Source organism: Leuresthes tenuis, unplaced genomic scaffold (genome assembly GCF_036924035.1).
Source record: "Leuresthes tenuis unplaced genomic scaffold, fLeuTen1.0.hap1 SCAF_2, whole genome shotgun sequence".
Lineage (NCBI taxonomy): Eukaryota > Metazoa > Chordata > Actinopteri > Atheriniformes > Atherinopsidae > Leuresthes > Leuresthes tenuis.
In genome coordinates, this window is record NW_027325356.1 from 17,095,350 (window position 1) to 17,114,678 (window position 19,329).

Below are 19,329 nucleotides of genomic sequence, written 5' to 3' on the forward strand. Positions count from 1 at the left end.
ATACAATATGCACATTATTCTAAACATTAAAAGACAGTTGCCAGTTTGCTTAGAGGTATGTCATTAAACATCCTGAAATGTATAGGAAATGTTTTCTATCAAAAGTTTCTTCTTGTTAAAGCCAACACTTGGCTTTTATAGTTATCAAGTTCTGCTAATCTCAAGTAGCCAGGAGAAACTTACAACAAAATGTCACTGTAAGAAGTAGAAATAAAGTATAAAACATTCTGACTTTAGTCAACTGGAGAATGAACCCAGTTTTGCGAGTGAGCCAAAGATGAATCTGATTCAACTGTCAGGAAAAGAGCAGTAGCTCAGGAGGAAGAGCAGTCGGAAGGTCGGTGGTTCGACTCTGGCTTCCCCAGGATACATGTCGAAGCGTCCTTGGGCAAGACACTGAACCCCACGTTGCTCCCCCAGTGTATCATTGGGGGTATGAATGTGTGTGAATGATTAGAAAAGCACGTAGTTATATCTTAAGACGTGCTGTATGAATGTGTGTGAGTGGGGTGAATGCGGCATGTAGTGAAGCGCTTTGAGTGGTCAGCTAGACTAGAAAAGCGCTATACAAGTCCATTTACCATTTACCATCTTCACATGTGACATAACATGAGTGAACCACACAGGCGAGTCAGCATGAGGATGCCTTTGCCTCAGCATGACACACTATGCGGCCTACACTGTGGGATTTGAGTAACAGGCACTAACTGAACCCGACAGGTAAATACAAATGACAGACAGATTTGTTTGTGTAAGTCAGCAATACTGAATTTGCTGGATTGAAAAGCTGGATTTGAAAAGCTGGATTTTAATTTAATATTAGATAAGTGGGTATTGTGTATTGTTTTCAGCTTTTGGCAGTAGGCAACTGTCAGCTAGGAAACCTGGTGCAAATAGATAGTCTTTCTCATCTCTTGTGGTTTTTACAGTTTGCGCAATCGGTGGGAGGTTTAAATTTCAACACGCGTGTTTTCAGGAGTATAGATTTTGAGCATATTCCGAAATTTCCAGTCATAAATAAAACACCTGAGTAGACGTCATAATTTGAAATCAGTTAATCAGTTTAACAAGTGCAAAACAGCAACCTGTTTATATCCTTAATTGTAATTGCCGACCTCTGGCTTACTGAAAACAAACCAACCCATGACCACGCTGCCCTTTCTTTCGCTTCTCCTCTACCTTGCTATAGAAACAGTCATAGGAACATTTCTCAAGATCTATTTAATTATTCAAATTATTATTCATTATTCAAATAATTTCTACTAAATTACGTGTGCAATTTATCTTGGGAGAGCGGTGTGCCATTATGATTGGTGGGAAATCTAAACTCTAAAACGCTGAAATGATCACAGCGATCTTACTATTTCAAACTGAATGCCTCCAAGCCTGGCATTGTTTGTCTAAAACACAAACGCAAACTCGTCTCACATACCTCTTAGTTAGTTTATTTCTTGATTTTTCAAAGGGTAAAATGTCTCTGAATGCAATATTGTAGAACGACAACCACTCAAAGCAACACAAAGATGTGAAGTCATTCCGAACAAATGCTCCAGTGGCAATCCTCTTTAGTCTTATCTTATCAAACCTGCACCTTATCAGATGGATCAGGATCATGGCCCAGGCAGCACTTCACTCAAATCTGTTTGAACAGGAAAGGGGTGGACACGTTCTGCTTGGAAAAATCAGTCACCTGTTTCTGAAGCTAAGTGCCTGCTATACTGTTTACTATGTGATACTTGACTTGACCTACATGTGTAAGAAACAGACAATAATAAGGAGGTGCAGGAGTCCTGCTTTACTATACAGGTTGTAAGTGCAGCTCTGCAGCAGACTTACACTGATCCCACAACACTAAAACTCATCATTTCCAAACTCAGCATCTACTTTCTCAATAGCTGAAATGCAATAAGTTTACTCTGCTGGCCTCAAAACGAGGGACTCAGCAGGGCAGAATCCATTCAGCAGCTGAAGACCTCATTGAGATGCAAGACTCTGCAGTTGGAGCTGTACCCTGTTAAACTCACAAATCCCTGCCGATGGATTTTAAGCTTCTAAAATTGTGACACGCTCAGTGCATTTAATGCTGGAACAATTTGGTATAGCCTAAATGCAAAGAACAGTTCTACAAAGTTTGCGTGTCTACGTGTGTGTGTGTGTGTGCATGTGTCCACTGCATTGGAAATACCTTTTGGAAAAACTGTGCTGATGCAATTTATGCAGCACACTGTATTTTTAGTGGATGTAACTAGTAAGAATATGCTGTATGACTATTATTGGCACCCTGGTCCTAATTAAAAACGTTTTATCTTACTTTTTAGTCAAACAAGATTCCTCAAAACTATTAGAGGAATAAAGGACATCAGCTTAGTGCAGCTGTTTCTTCACATTCATTTTTATCTTGTACATTTAGATTGGCTCTGCAAATTGATATGGTTTAGGTTGTGGTTTCTACTGTATGTATGTGTCTCATCAGTCCTGCACTGCATGCGAGTGGTTAGTTTTTTCAATGGTCTGAGTATGTTGTTGTACGTGGAACATTAACTTAATGTTTGCTCTCTTGCTATAGGTGCAAGTACTGGAATATGCGGTGATCCTGGGATTCCTCCCCATGGTGCCAGATTGGGGGGAGAAGAATTTAAGACCAAAAGCCTTCTGCGTTTTAGCTGCGAGGCAGGATATAATCTGATTGGCTCTGCTGAGAGGACTTGCCTTCACAATGGCACTTGGAGCGGTTCACAGCCTGTGTGTCAAGGTGGGAAATGAAGTGTGGCAATAACCATTTCTATGACTGTTAACTGATTATCAAATTCTTGAAAGATCATCAGATACTCATTAGAAACCTACACTGTAGCTCACACCTAAAACAGCTTGCAGAATACCTTTATTTTGTCTGTCCAACCTCACAGTTTTGTGGGATTGAAAACTGAAGTAGTGATTCGTCTTTGAGCATAAAAAGATATTCATGAGCTATCGCATATAGTTGTCTATTTATAAGAACCCTTTTTTGACCCTGTTTTATTGTAAAAGGCTGCTGATGGCTTCATACTATGATGTGACAACTTAATAAATTTAGAACGGTCTATTTTGAAAACATCGTGCATTTTGATTCCTCATCATCCCTGTCTCATTGTATTTGGGTCCCAACCCAGTTTCTATAAAAACTTGAAGCAAAATCAAGCAATGCTATAAAATGAGCTTGTCCACATTTTGCATAAAACCATAGTGCTTTTGTGGAATATGGACTTTTCAGCATTTTATATGAAAATATAAATCAACTCAGCCCCCAAAGCTGAGCACACAACAGCATCAGGCTACTTGGCATGCTAAGCAACTCATCCATCATCAAGTATGGCTTAAAGCACATTATATAGGCTGTGTTCAACACATCATACTGCAAGTTATAATGATAATTCATTAGCTTATTTTTTTTTTTCTTTACAAATATTCTGCAGAATAGATTCAGTCGACTGCAAAACAAAGATGAAACTTTATATGGCTGCATGATGTTTGTTACTGTCTTGACAGAGCTTGACAAAAAATAACATAACATAAGATTGTTTGCCAAAAAATGGGGATATTAGAATATAGGTGCATGTATTTAGGTAGGTGTAGCCCAGATATAAAGAACTGAAGTGTGTCGCTACTGACTTACAGAGCAGGATCATCTACAGCACCTTGCGAATAAAACGCATCTTATATAGCAGCAGCAGTTTTCAAAGACATTTTTTAAGCCCGTGGGATTTAAGGGAAATTAAAGTGGGTCCCCATAATGTTGTGCAGACACTTGAATCCCACTTTGCTATCCGCATTGCCCTCCATATTTCCACGTTCCAAGTTTTTTTCTTGTTGTAAAAAAAAAGAAAAAAAAAGCGTGAACGCCAGTGTGGTGTGATGCAAGCTTTAGAATTAGATTAATGAGTTTTTTGAAGGAATGAGTCATGCAGTATCAGTGTGCACTTGAGTATTATTTGCATGGCTGTGACGCAAAACATCAATAGTGTACTAAAAGTAGAACAACAAAAGCAGGAAAGTTGCACTTATTTAAATTAGCCATCAACAGTCATTGATCGTGATGACAGAAATATTTATATGTAGTAGGTTGTAGTTTGTTTGGAGTTGGTTGCTGCTTGGAAAACCCAACAGTTATTTTAAACCTATGATGTGATTTTTTTTTTCATATTGTTTGATTGTGGCTATTTTGTGAATAAGTAAAATCTTAAATATATCTTTTCTCTTCAAGCAAGAGCTGGACGGCACAGGACCGCAAACTGTAACTGTTAGAATGCATTTGAGATTGTATCATAGGAGATGTCTTTTCCCATTTTTAATAATGGCTTGTTTACATGTACTTAAAAAACTAGGGTGAAAATCTGAACCTTAAGTCGCAAATTCAAAAGACACACCCCACACGCCTTAGAGATGTGTGTCTGTTTGCCTGTGCCAGTGTCTTTGTTTGTGTAATGCTAATCATTTATGTCTGTCTACAGTTGTTTTTCATTAGGCTAATAGTGGTTAAAAGCTGATTCAGAAAGGGTGAGACATCTATCACAGAGACACGAGCACAAAGAAATCTATACACACTTCCAGACAAATACGAACACTTCCACAGAAAGCTGCTACAATGCATACCCTAACAAAAACAGCTAGATACACTCTTGGACTGAGCTTTTAAGGGTTCTAACTAATGAATCTCATCAATAGCTGCTTGATTGCTAAGGGCTGTCAGCTGTCATGATCCTATTAGTGAAATGCTCTATGGCTTGTTGCTAATTCCTGCAGGTTCTGTTAATGTGCTATGCCAGCAAACTAAAGATCGATGTATCACTAATTTAAACCTTTTCTATGTGAGTTTAAAAGCCCTCCTTGACAGTGCTGGCTGACAATCTGTCAGACAGGTTGTGTGTTTTTTACTGCTGACAGTTAACTGTTGAAGCAGATGTTAAAAATGCACACCAGTGTGGATGCTGCAATAACAGCCATACAGCCAGTCTGGTATATTGTCAGTGCTCTCGGTGCAAGACTCTGTTCTCCCCAAAAACACTCAAGGACATTGTTCTCAAGTCCCCACTCATAATAAGCTCTGCAACTCTGCTGCATGACCAGGGATTCTTCTGCTATTTGTCTCTCCTAATAATGCAAAAGCTCCGAACCTTTGAGCAGATATAGATTTTATAACAACAAGCACAACCAAGTAATGAATACAGTTACAGTCATGAGAAAGTTTGCTTTCTTTGAGTTCTAAGATTATATGTATCAGAACCTAATAGAAACATCATCTGCTCTTTAAATGAGGTAATTCAACCTCAGATGAACAACAGCACGTGAAAAATTACCCCATGTCATTATTTAATGAAAAGGAACTAAGCCGAAATGAAGAAGCAGTGTGTTAAAGTCTATGTTAACCCTTAATGTCTTCATGGGAATCAAAATGGAAGGTAGCATCCAGGTTCTTCTAATAAAAGGCACTTGATCATTCAGGTGTGTATTAACACAATGCCAAGGGGGACACACATTAGTGATAGCAATAGCACTCTTTTTGTTTAACATATTTCACTACAAAAAAACTCAATGTGCCATAAATGTAAAGACAAAGAGAAAAACAAAATGCACAGAATTGATATGAGTACTAGTGAGCAGATACCCAACAATACCACACAGCGACCCAATCCCAAAAACAAATTACAAGCATGTGTAGCACAAAGGTGCAAGGAAGTACAGTCTGTGTACAGTATACTGTACACGTACAGTGCATTGCAATTAACCAAAGGCCTGTTAGAACAAATGCGGTAATTACAAGTGAAAATACAAACACAGTTGTGACAGACCTCAGGTCAGCAGGCAGCTTACTCCACAGAGTTGGCCTGCTGTAACTGAATGCACTCTCTGCAGACTTCAGTGTAATTTTGGGTTCCTTCAGATTTGCATTAAGAGGCTGATCCATCGAGCGCTTCATGGACTATTAAAGCAAATTTAAAGGTGATTCTGTATTGAATAGGTAGCCAATGAAGGGACTTCAATATTAGAGTTATATGTTGAAATATCCATATTCATGTGAGAACTCTGGCTGCTGCATTCTGAATGAGTTGAAGCCGTGCTCGATATGAATGCTTGGACCAGTTTCTCAGAGAGAAATGTTATAACTTCTTATGTATTTTTTATGCGACAGAAACAGCTCTGGTGATGTTGGTAAAGTGGTTTTCAGATTGAGATCAGTATCCAGGATAACTAACTGTGATCTTACAGAAGCATTGTTGCTGCCCATCAGTCTGGGAAAGATAGGCCATTTCATTCTACAGTGAGAAAGAGTATTCACAAGAATAGAATATTCAATGCAGTTGCCAACCTGAAATGATGTGGCGAAACGTTGACAGAATTGTGCATAAATGAATGGCCACAAACCTCAATGAACAGAAGCAATGTCATAAAGAAGAGTGGGTAAAGATTCCTCCATGTTGTGAAATACTGATAACATCATACCGTACATCATGGTCTTAAGGTATTGCTGCTAAAGGTGGTTTTATAAGCTATTGAAATACGAGGTGTACTTGTTTTTTACACACTGCTTCAAATAACACAGAATGTCAGTACTGTTGCCTGCAGAAAGAAGGTTCCTGGTTCACTTGCTGGGGAGATTTGGGAGATAGAGTTTGCAGGTTCTCTGAGTGTATCATTTTTGGTAATTTGGCTTCCTCCAAAAATCATCACGCATCATGCATCATTTGTTAATTGGTGATTCTAAATATACCCTGGGAATGAGAGTGAGCATGCATGGTTGTTAGTCAAATTTGTCTATGTTTTGACCCTCTGATGGATTTGCAGCCTGTCCAGGTTGTACCTTCCCTCTACCCAGTGCCAGCTGGGATAGACTACAGCCCACCTGTGAACAGGATTTAGTGGGTATGCAAAATGGATGGATGCATTTAAAACCTTGGAACTGAAAAAATTTTGTACTTTCTTTTACACATGACTGTTTCCTTGATTCTGTAGATGTATAATCAACTTCCCTTAGCCTTGGGCACACATCTAAAGCACTGCACATCTGCTTCTTAGTGCTGGGTATCACTCCGACTCGCATCCTGTAGTAATTAATCTGTCTCTCTACGTCAAGGTCACCTTTAATGTTATTACATCTGACTCCAGTGATGAGCTTTTTAATGCTCACAGCATTGAGTGACAGGAAGACAGTATCGCTCACAATATTAATGCTATAGTTATCAACGCTGATTGGTATTTTTTCACTTCTCAGCTGTATCATGTGGCAACCCCGGCACGCCTGCACATGGTAGGATTGTCCTCAGTGATGGCATCACCTTCGGTAGCTCCGTGGCTTATGCATGCTTGGAAGGCTTCAAAACATCAGGCCTGACCACCAGACACTGCACAACAAATGGGACATGGACAGGACAACCACCAGATTGCACTGGTAGGATGCAGCTGATATCCATCTTAATTATTATTGTCAATCAGCATTACTAGAAATTAGGAAAAGTTGAAATAGCCTTTTTTTAAAAACTTGTCATACTTCTGAAAATACTATCAATGACGGCTGTACATCTGTACTTATTTTTCAAGTAACAGATTCAAGAGTAGTATATATTGAATATTGTTATAATATGGTTCATTCATATACATGGTGCATGTGGTGGGAAACAGATTGCAATGCAGGTTCAAGGCTGCACAGTGTTGAATTGGTTTTATCCAAGAAGTCAGCTTGTTTAGGCTTGTGAAGACAGACAGACATCTGGGGAAAAGGAGACAAATATAATTGAATGTAAAAGAGGTGAAGTGGCGATGTGCTTCAGGGAAGTTAAGAAATGGTTTCTGTGTGAAAAGTAAAAATGCTTTTCAGATTATGAAAGGAAACACAGTAAGTAGCTGCACTTATAGTGAAGAGACAAGATAAGATTGGCACGTCAATGGAGCAACACCATCTGAAGGTTTTTTTATGTTTTATTTCTTCCTTTAGTGATCAGCTGTGGAGACCCTGGGCCTGTAGCCAATGGAATCTATCTAGGAAGTGAGTTTACCTTCAACAACACAGTGACCTACCGCTGTAACTCCGGTCACCTGATGGAACCGCCTAGAGCTGGACGCAATGTTCTGCGCTGCACTAAAGATGGTTCCTGGAATCAAACCAAACCCAGCTGTAAAGGTATGAGAAACAAATATCGTTTTCCATGGTATTACTTTACAAAACCCTTAACCTTTACACAACAGTAGATCCTGTCTGTGATACATTCCATCAGCCACCTGCCACCTGTGCACTCTACACAGAGCGGCATCTGTGGCAGGGCATTGTGCAAAAAATATGCTTTAAAGCACATCTGTGTCTGCACTATTTGGAGATATCAACAATACTGAGAAATTAGCAGACAGCACCAAAAGGACCAACCAGTAAGAGTACGAAGCATCGACTTTTATCAGAGCACACACTCTCTTGCCGTGAATTCTTAAAAAAATACCTTTATTTAATTGTAGGATCATTCAATAACTTTTCGAATCTTTGACTGGGTATTTGTTTGTGTAACATCTGCATTTGATGTGGATTCTCCATGCAGTCCTTATGGAAATGGTCCAAAACAAATAAAGATAAATTAGGGTTTTAGTGCATGTGTTCGGGGTTTGTGAGAGGCGCTTGGTCTTGTAAATGATTTTGATCATTTTCAGTGAAGCCCAGAAAATGCACCTTTTCTGAACTGATACTGGAGTTTATATTTGAGAGTTTATTTGCGAGTATAAGAAGGACTTTTGATACATAATCATTACTTGAGCATTGCATTTTTTAACATTTCAGGGGGAAATAAATACCATCCATTGAGCTATCAGCAAATATAGGCAAAATAAGATCTGAAAAAAAAATCAAATATTACACTATTTATTCAAGCAGACTGGGCTGGGAGCATTGATTTTTGAGAGTTCATATCGACAGCAGTAAATATGTATGTGTGTATGTGCATTTATTAATCATTCTGTCTAAGAAATACTTTTTAGACCATTTTAAGAAAATGAATTAGAATAACATTTGTGTTATTTAGGTTTATTGTTTAGGTTTTGTGAGGCAGTATCCGACATTTTAACTATGAACACAATGGAACGTGATATAAAAAGGAAGGAATATGTGAATATGTGAAATCTTCTACTAACAACGCAGAGAACAATGAAAAAAATATTGAGGGGAATTAATGGTGCTCAACTGTTGTTGCAGAAAAAATAACATAACGATTTAAGTGAGAAGAATAGTATTTCAGTGCAAGCTGTCTTACTAAAATAAAGATAGTGATTTGAACATTAGAACAGGCAGATCACTTCACAGTAGTATTAGCACTATTAGTCACAATAACAGAGGGCTTTATCTTCAGCAAACCTTCTGTTCTTCCAAAAAACAAGGGGGAGGTAAAAGAAAGACTCTATTAATGTGAAATAAGCGAGTTGTACAAGAGCCTATTTTTTTAGAGTTTAGACGATGATACTGAGCAACAGTAAAAGGGAAGCTTTCCTGAGATCATTCCAGCCGTCTCTTCCCACAAACTCCTGCTGGCTCTCTCAGTTGCAGGGGCTTTGAACTGAGATGAAAAACTGAGAAAACGGGGATGGAGGCTACTGAGAAGGAACCAAAGAAAGACTCAGAAGGAGAAAACAGAGAAGTAAAAGATATACTGTAGGTGATAGAGAATGACACGGGGGCAGGAAATTGAAATTTGGAATGATAGGTATAAAGGAAGAGTAAAAAGCAGGGGTAAGAAAAGGCTTCAAGCTCTGTTTCTTTTCCAATTGTTCCTCCACTTTTTTTTAACCTTGCCCCCCTTTACTCTTCATTTATAAATCTTTAGATTCCACCTCAAATGTTGTGTTTTGTTCATCTCCCTTTTATTTCCCCATCCCATCTGAATGAATTTAATGCTGTTTTTGAAACAACAGCTTTTTCACATGCACACACATGCACAGAAATACAGAAACAGAGTTGTGACCTATCAAACTGATGCTTGAAAGGCAAAATGAATCAAGTGAGGCATAGCAAAAAGGGGAGATTGAGTAAGCAAAGCACTGGCAAGGAGTAATAGGAGTGGGAGGGAATAAATGGACTAGCAGTGTTAAAGGAGGAGAGAGGAGGAGGTAGGAAAAATCTAAGGGATGAAGAGGTGTAGTGGGAAACAAATGAGATTATAACAGAAAGAGGCACAAAAACACACAATGAAACACACAGAATAATGCAGAGATTAAGAGACAAACAAACTGGGAGGTGGAAGAGGAAAGATTAAAGCAAGTGAATGAAAAAAGAAAAAGGGGAATTGTGATGAACCATCAGCAGTGCAACAAGAAGAAAGCAAAAGAAAAGGAAGTGAAAGAGGAAGCGAGATATGGGAGAAACAAAGGGAGACAAATCAATACCTGCCCCCGAACCTGTAAGCACTCTGTATGAAAAGGGATTAAGCCCATAAACTGTGTTGGCTGGCTGAATTGTGCCAAGAGAGATATGCCTAAAAGACAAAGAGGGGTAGGGAGTGGCAGTAATGGTCTGAGAGGGAGACCTATAGAGTAGGGAAAGAGGATAAAAGAGGACTGGAGGTGGTACAGAGGCACTAGGAGGTGTAGAGTGATTGAAAAACGTAAGCAAACAGAAAAGAGACAGGGAACCAGAGAAAAAGTTTTCAGCAATCGCAATGTTAAGAAGAACAGTAAAGGCACATGGAAACTGGAATGAGAGTCACTCACAGTTTATACACAAGAATGTGTAGAGGAAAGACAAGAATTTAGAAAACTTCAAATGCAGACACAAATGCTTTTTAGGCATTATGGACCGTCACAATACTGGTCTTGAATATTAACTGTGGAAGTCAATAAGAATGTGCTCTTCCATTTTTAGCCAGCTAGAGTTTGTTCCATAACAACAAAGTTGCTTTTATGGAGAAGAAAACACTCATGGAGTGATTAATTTGAATCCCTGTTTACTGCTGGCCAGCCACCAGCTATTGTTCCTGGAGTCACAAAGCAATAAAATGATGAACTGCATGCTTTACGAAATTGGCATTGACTTGTGTTCAGGTGTCTGGATATTTTTTTCTTTTTTTTATAAGACTAACAACAAGTCGAGCGCACTGTGGAGAGTAGAATGAATAATAATGGAAGATGAGACACCTCCTTTTAAGCTGTGAGAATGACTTTGGGGACATTCAAGGCTTCTTTGGGACACTGGTGACATGCAATGCCAGAATTAGTTAGCTGATTAGTTTGCTACAAGCAGCTGTTGCCCAGAGACCACAAACTTACAAATAAAAGGTACTTTGTACCTTTATTTATATATATATATATATACAGTATATACACATATTATATTCTATTTGTCTTCTCTATATACATTGTCTGTCTGCTACTATTGCTCCATGCAAGTGTGCACTGTATATCATCATAGCAGAGTAAATAGAGCATGACGCCATCTGTCTCTTAGTTAGACAAGAATTACACTGACTTTATTAGATGTTTAAAACCCTGCAGATGGTTATCACTATCTCAGGGCATTAGTTGTCTATGCACACTGAGATGCTTATCGGGTTATGTAGCTCAGTGCACAGACATCCATGCACGTAAAGTACACAGCAAGTTTTAGCACACAACTTCATTGTGAATATCATCAAATTATCCCATATTATATTCTCTATATGTAACAGATGCCTCTTTAATGCATGCTAATCTTTTTAAACTAAGGGACAATTTGAGATAAACATTTTACACTGGCAGGTGCAAAATTGAGTTTTAACTGGCTTTGGGTTTTTGTGAATCAATGCAGTGATCCCACAAAGGTAAGCTTTAAATATACATGAGAGAAAAAAATGTGGTATGTTGTCTGCATTTATTAGTAGATTCATCGTAAAATATGGTCTCTTTCTCATTCCCCGTGTGCTTTTATATTTACTTACACCAAACAAATCATTATCTTTTGTATCATTTCCACAACCACAGTGTGGAATTTTTGCTAACCCTGAGGCTAAAGGCTTACATCATCCTCAAAGCTAGCATCAGCAAAAGCATTCTTGGGTCAGGGGTTGGCATAATTTATAGTCCACCATTTGATATGTGATTTAGAGCTGCTTGACCTACTGTATAAAGATGTGCATAAACATTCTCAGTTAGCTGTTCACTTAAACCATCTGTTGATGTGATATATGCATTCATTCCTTTAATTAGACTGCATAGAATTAGATTATATACCACAGCATGGACATAAACAGTTAAAGAATAATAATCTTAAACATAACCCCCCTTTTGAGGTGGCCCAGTTATACCACAAACCTTTTAACCTATTTGACATCCTAAGAGTATGATTGAGATAAAATGGTTTTGAAATGAAGATTTTATCTATTGATTAAATTATGACATATTTGCCACCACATGGACCACCACAAAAGCACAGTGGTTATTTTACATGTGCGTTTAACAAAGATTTTAAATACTCTTGTTTGCAATAATTATGAATTAATAGTGTGCATTTATAGCTGTAAATATTGATTTATTTTTGCATTCCCAAGGTAGGAGTGTATTTAATAAAATTGTACTATGAATAACATTGGCACTTGGTTGTGTTCAAATGACCCCCTTCAGTTTGATAATGTCTAAAGTAGTGCCATTTGAACCTAAAGCTGTTTAAAGGCTATTGAGTCTCATAATAAGCTTACCACAGAGCCAAAAAGATGATGTACTGCTGAATGAAATAAAGCATAGACATCATAATGGACAGGTTAGTTTCCTGTAGCTGTTTGATTAGAAATGGCCATATACAAAGCTATACAGTTAACACAGACACACATATATATATATATATATATATATATATATATATATATATATATATATATATATATATATATATAGATAGATAGATAGATAGATAGATAGATAGATAATAAACCAGCTACTGCTAACTGCAACTTACATTTTTTTTGCTTTAGACAGACTTTCATTGAACATTTTACCATTTAGCAAGCAATTTATATAGCTTGTTATATCTTCATTTGTAAGTCGCTTTGGATAAAAGCGTCTGCTAAATACATAAACATAAAGCAAAATAATTGATAAATGAGCTGATTCTGGATCCTGTGGCAGAACCATGTCCAAAGCAGTTTCTCGTCTGAGTGCAGGGAGAGTACAACGGACACCGTTTTTATCTGTTATCCTCAGAAGACTAGTACAATACAGCGTACAATACAGTGTGTTGAAGCAGAAAGTAATAGTGAATCATTGAGCATCCTTGTTAAGCAACCGTTCTACCCATCTCAGCCCACAGGTAAACACTGCCTTTCAACATGACAGTGCCACCGTTAGCCATGTTTGGCCCGGGGGTATTTGATGAGCCAAAAGCCATGACCGCAAGTCCCTAGCTAGATCCGATCAAGCCCCGCTTAAGCTCTGGAAGTGACAGTGGGGATGCTATGGGCCCCCACATGCACTTGTTCACCTGCTTTCGGCAGATACTATAAATGGGACTAATCTATATTATTACTAAGATGGATAGATAAATATAGTGCCCTAAGTCATCAGCTACTTTAAATCAGCAGCTATCCATATGGTAATGGTGATCATAGCTTATCCTTTTTTTCCTCCTTACACTGTCTTATTGACTTAGCACAACCTAACTGTATTTCATTCTTTCCATATCAACTTTCTATAGCAACAGACCTGAACCAGAAGTTGTTTTCGTTAACTTTTTAGGCAGTGTTAATTTATTCCATCTCTAGACTCCATTTTACAGTATTTCTATACAGTTGACAAAAAGAGCATGGTTGACAGGAGATCATGTAAACCAGTTGAATACAGTTTTGTGCCTTGAACTATGCTGATTTCTATCATGTTTTCAGCTGATCTTCTACATATCTTTGTGTTTGTTTCAGTGATCCAGTGTGGACCTCCCCCTCAAGTGCTTTATGGCAAAGTGGAAGGGACAGACCATTCCTGGGGATCGAGCGTTAGCTACAGTTGTTTCCACGGTTATCAGCTCTCCATTCCTGCTGTGTTAACCTGTGAGGGCAATGGGACTTGGACCGGAGATGTGCCACAGTGTTTGCGTAAGTCAGAACTTCACTACATATGCCGTAAACAGCCCTGATTTTAAAAGTTAAAACCAGCTGTAATGCTAACTGTCCATATTTGGTATTTCAAGCTGTCCTGTGTGGTGATCCTGGCTCTCCTGGTGGAGGATTCAGAGAAGGGAACATCTTTTCTTATCGGTTAGTGGTTAGATAAATTGGTACTCCTGCTTACTTGACAGTTTCAGTCTTTCCCTGACTCTATATTTTTTTACTTGGAAGGACCTGCCAAACTTGGCATATAAATATTTGTTGCGAAACCACCTGTTGGTTGTTACAGTAAGGCTGTCAAATGTGACAAAAAAGTAAAAAAAGAAAAATAATTGAGACAGTTTTTGGCATTTTATGTCTGGATATTTGTGGGTAACATTGCGAGGTCAAAACTGATTCTGGAGATATAAAAAACGTCCTTTTGATGAAAGTGGACTTCAAGATTCCTACATTAACAGAAAACATAATAAAAAAAAATAACAAAATGGCAAATAAAAAAATGTTGTTTTAATGCAAACACTCGTTATCATTATTTTTTGTGCTATTACTTACAGTATTTGTTTTCCCACACAGGTCAGAGGTCAGATTTTACTGCCAAGCCCCCTACATGCTGGTGGGCTCTGCCTCCAGACTCTGTCAAGCGGATGGGATTTGGAGTGGCCAACAACCAGCTTGTATAGGTAACCAAAGAAAAATACTATCGTCCGTGATATATTTCAGTGTGTAAAAAATATCCTGCCGTGAAGGTATATCGTAATTCAATAGAGGTACTGACTGCAGCATTTGACTTTAGATATAGATTTCTGGTATATTTATTATAACACAGTAATTATTACATATTACATCCACTGCCAGAACCACAACAGAAGCAGTTTCTCCTGCTGTAACAGCGCTGTATGTCCAAGAAGAGTTTCCCACCCCGTGTTAAATGAAGCCATTGGCCATATAGTGCAATATTTATTAAAGGGTTTTATAGTATAGTACAAATGTTGGTCCATCTTGTTCACTGTACTTTTTTTTTTTTACTTTCCTTTTCTCAGGAAGATCAGTTCAGTTGATAAAATCTAAGATGAGCTACTCTATCAAACATTTTGATATTCACAGAAGACAACTGTTTTCAGCAAGAGTAATGCATCAAAATGATTTCTTTCTTTCTTTTGATAGGGGAACTGATATATTTCCCTGCTTTTTTTTAGTTTTACAGAATATACATACTTATTTCCTAGTAAAGGCATTAAAGGCAGATATTGTGTTCATTGCAAATATAAGCATTTAATCAACAAGTTATGAACAGCTTTTTATGAAATCAGAATATTGGTAAACAAGTTTTTGAGGCTTATTCATCCCCATATTCCCATTAGCACCTCGAGCTGAAGACGTTAGGTGATCAATGAATGGAGCGTGTAGTGCTGCTGTGTGCATCTGTACCATAAAAAATAAAAAAAAGTTATCTTTGTGGAAACTGTTTAGAACATAAAGAGCTTATTTTTAAAGCAATTGTAAAATCAAAAGGTAGAAAACATAATTAATGTCACAGCTGAAGTGTACCACAGCCATCAAAGAAAGTCTGTCATGTCTGATAAAATGAACTTTATCTCTGCTGTAACTTTACTTTAGAAGTTTAATTATGTACTATTTAACTTTCACACACAAAGAATTATGTGTGTCCTACTACGATTTTTAATGATCGCGATTTATGATTTTAGTATTAGTAACAGCACCCTGCAAACCAAAAAGAGTTCTTTAAAAGCTGCTATATGCATGCAGAACATGTACACCACAGACGTAATCTGATATCTACTCTCGAAAATTGGACTGTGTTGGGAAAGTCTGTCTATTCCTTGATTTAAAGAAATAATCTAAAAAGATATGAAACATGCAGTGCTTAATATTTGTGTGTGTGTGTGTGTGTGTGCATGCATAGACCCAGCCTTCAACAGCTGTCGTGATCCAGGGACTCCTGCCTATGGTATCCCAGTCATTGCCCACGGCTTTCAGGTGAGAAATGTGTGGGTTGACTGTAAATCTTCTGTGTGATAAATCTCTCTAAATTACATGGAACACCTAAGTTGAATTAGTCAGAAATAACAGTTATAACAGAAAATCCCTCTTCAGAATTTCCACGTAGGGGGTTTCAGTTCATGTCCTTCATATTAGATTAAACATTTGGACATTTTTAGGTCACCTGCACACTTGAGTTAGATTAATAAGTTGGAAATCAGCTGATACAGCTCTTCTAGAGGGCACTTTAGATACAATTTAAATCTTTAATTTTAAAACTCCCGAGAAGGCATTAAAAAGATGTTAGAACGAATGTGGTGCATTCAAGATTGCAGCAGACAGTGTCAAAAGCAGGAGCAGCATTCTGACACTTGAATGTGATAAGAGGATGTGACAAGATGAGTAAGAAAAAGCAGAAATATTGCAAAAAGAATGCCTTAATACAAATGTCTCAGTATAAAATACAACACTCTGAAAAAAGAATGTCAAAACAGGAGCTGCAGGTGAAAAGTAGAGGCATGGTGGGACACAAGTATCATATTTCTACAGTAGGACTTTTGCAATAGCTATATATTTTTTCATCTTGTTTTTTCTGGAGTAAGAATAAGAAAGCAATAATGGAATAAAACACCTCTTGGTAATCACTAATGGATTTTCATCAAACTTTCATATCCTGTCATTTGTGAAGGCTTAATTAGATATTTCCTACATCATGAAGAGAAAGGATAGAATACCATAAGAAAACAACAGATAAAAGGCACAGACTGAATGAATATATCCACCTAAAGAGAATAACTGTTTATGAAATATGTGACTAAAAGAGTTATTGGTGGGTAGTATGTTGAGTCATTTGTTTTGAGAATAACATTCTCTTCAAGGTAAAACCAGACCACAATTCATAAAAAAGAAATATAACAGTATCATTGATTCTGTTCTACTGGGTGAGCCTAAATGTTTGTGTAAACACAGACAGAGAGCAAACACACCGAATAAGAGGAAACAAGGTAAAATGCTTAGCCAGGGCCGTGTCTCAGCAGAGAAATACACCACCACATACTTCAGTTTTTTTTCTTCCAGATGATGTCACTGCCTTAAATTGATTATTAACTTCTGTTATTAATGAAGATATTATTATTGTGGCAGGTTTCAAGAGGGGTTTGCATTATTGGATGAACAAAAAAAAGAGGAAAAAAATGTCTTTATTGTGCTTTAATGATATACAGGTTGGCAGTAAGATTTCTTTCAAGTGCCGCAAAAACTACCACATCCTTGGATCCACAACAAGAATGTGCCTTGAGAACCTAACCTGGAGCGGAACCCAACCTGAGTGCATAGGTGAGTAATAAACCGAAAGCTAGTTTTGTGTTTCTGTCATAATGTAAAGTTTATTCTGTTAGCCTAAATACATTTTTCTCTTCCCCATCGCTAAGCTCATTCATGCAGACAGCCAGAGACCCCCTCCAATGTAGATGTTCGATCTATGGACCTGCCCACCTTGGGATATACTCTGATATACTCCTGTCAGGAGGGTTTCTATCTGGCTGGGGGTTCAGAGCACAGAACCTGCAAAAGTGACGGGAGATGGTCAGGCAAACCACCGCTCTGTAAAGGTGTCGATTCTGAAAATTTGTAGTGTTTAAAATGCAGTGATCTTGTGGTGAAAATTAAAACCCAATGTCATAATCACATCGCAGTCATAATCCCATACGGTTTGTGTAGATAAATGCCGATTATCACCCTGTTGTTATGTCGGCACTCTTATAGATCAGCCTCAGGGATATGAAAGCAGGGGTGTTATCATTATTACTTTATCACATACTCATGGTCCTGTCTAGTTTCAGAGGATAAGATCTGATGGCTGTGAATCTTATGATGCATGACAACAAAACAAGGTTTATAGTCAGACAGAAAATAGGCTCCCAGCTGTTTCCTGTCGTGTTTTTGGTTCTTTTTTGTCTTGTTCTCATTTGGAATATAGAAGTGAAAAATGTCAACATAGAGGGTCATACATTATATTTAAATTTATTCTATTTACAAAAACAGATGCTTTTGTTGTTGTTTTTTTTTCTCAGTCCTTCTACATATCAGATATTATGTGTCCCACCGTGCCCTCATTAAAATGTGCTGTCTCTAATATTTTGAATACCATGTAAGCTAACGCTAAACTGAACTTTATTCTTTTTGTTCAATGTTGCAGTCGGACTGAAAGTAAATCCCAAAGGCAGAGGAGAGTCAGATGTCCTGAAGAACAAGATTCGTGGTATGCTGAAAAAATGTCAATATGCAGAAACTGGAGTACATTCATCACAGATGAACATTAACTTGAACTATTATGATTTCGTCACAGCCTGTTTTTGCCCCATTTCAAATTGGTTTCCTTTAATTGTTTTCTAACAAACAGAAGTGACCCAAAGTATTTCTCAGGGAGTCGTGAATAATGATTTAGAAGATTATAGTAAGTGTTTATTGTCTGGGTCACCATTTAGATGAGCAGTCTTTATCAGATGATTAAAATAAATGTGTATGTAGGCTCAAAGGAAGTCAATAACTTAGCGTTAGCATTCAGGTGTAATACCATGAAATACCTTCAAAGTCGGAGGAGGGGTTGTGTAATCAATATATTCAGTCAGTGTGAGCCTGTAAACAGACAAACACCAGAAGAAAAGACCAAAGTAGTGCAATTGCAACAGCTGAGTTGAAAAGAGTCATATTTTTAAGTAAGTATGTGAATCAGACTGAGCTTCTCAACTGTGAGGCAACCAGAGCTGGTTGTTTTGTATGTTTATTTTCCTTCCTTCCAAAGACATAAGCGTGTTCATCATCCTGAGCATTTTGTTGCCATCATTCTTTAATCGTGATCTTTAATGCGTATCTGTGCAAATGTTGGCTTACAGTTCATCAGTTCTCCAAATGACTTCTTAAAACATATACTTGTAAAACTGAAATTCTACACTTTACACTTAAAATTCTACACTTTCCATTTATGGTTGTGTTTGTCTCTTTGTGTTCATGACAGTTCCAGTGGACGTTTTCTCTCAAAACTCTGAGTGGAGCGGTTTCTACGAGTATTTAGGGAAGAGGCAGGCTACAACATTTACAGTTACTGGGTTCAATGCTTCCAGTGGTCGAGTTAACGTCACATTACTGGAGACCAGTGGCGTGTCAATCCGACTATCAGGTAAAAAAAAACAAGCAATGCACTAACATTGAAATTGTTGGAGTTGCTCTAATTAATTTCGCTTTGAATGACTTTCCAAAT

The 19,329-nt window shown here is 37.7% G+C and overlaps 1 protein-coding gene across 1 annotated transcript in view; it reads left to right on the forward strand.

Moving 5' to 3' along the window:
• Window positions 1-19,329, forward strand: part of LOC140302486 (CUB and sushi domain-containing protein 1-like) — a 275,604-nt gene that overhangs the window by 239,023 nt on the left and 17,252 nt on the right. The window contains exons 59-69 of the mRNA XM_072381305.1: window positions 2,567-2,752; window positions 7,247-7,423; window positions 7,967-8,152; window positions 13,884-14,057; window positions 14,153-14,219; window positions 14,643-14,749; window positions 15,994-16,067; window positions 17,294-17,405; window positions 17,501-17,680; window positions 18,268-18,330; window positions 19,087-19,248. Of these exons, the coding sequence (XP_072237406.1) occupies window positions 2,567-2,752; window positions 7,247-7,423; window positions 7,967-8,152; window positions 13,884-14,057; window positions 14,153-14,219; window positions 14,643-14,749; window positions 15,994-16,067; window positions 17,294-17,405; window positions 17,501-17,680; window positions 18,268-18,330; window positions 19,087-19,248 (1,488 nt within the window). The remainder of the gene's footprint in view (window positions 1-2,566; window positions 2,753-7,246; window positions 7,424-7,966; window positions 8,153-13,883; window positions 14,058-14,152; window positions 14,220-14,642; window positions 14,750-15,993; window positions 16,068-17,293; window positions 17,406-17,500; window positions 17,681-18,267; window positions 18,331-19,086; window positions 19,249-19,329) is intronic.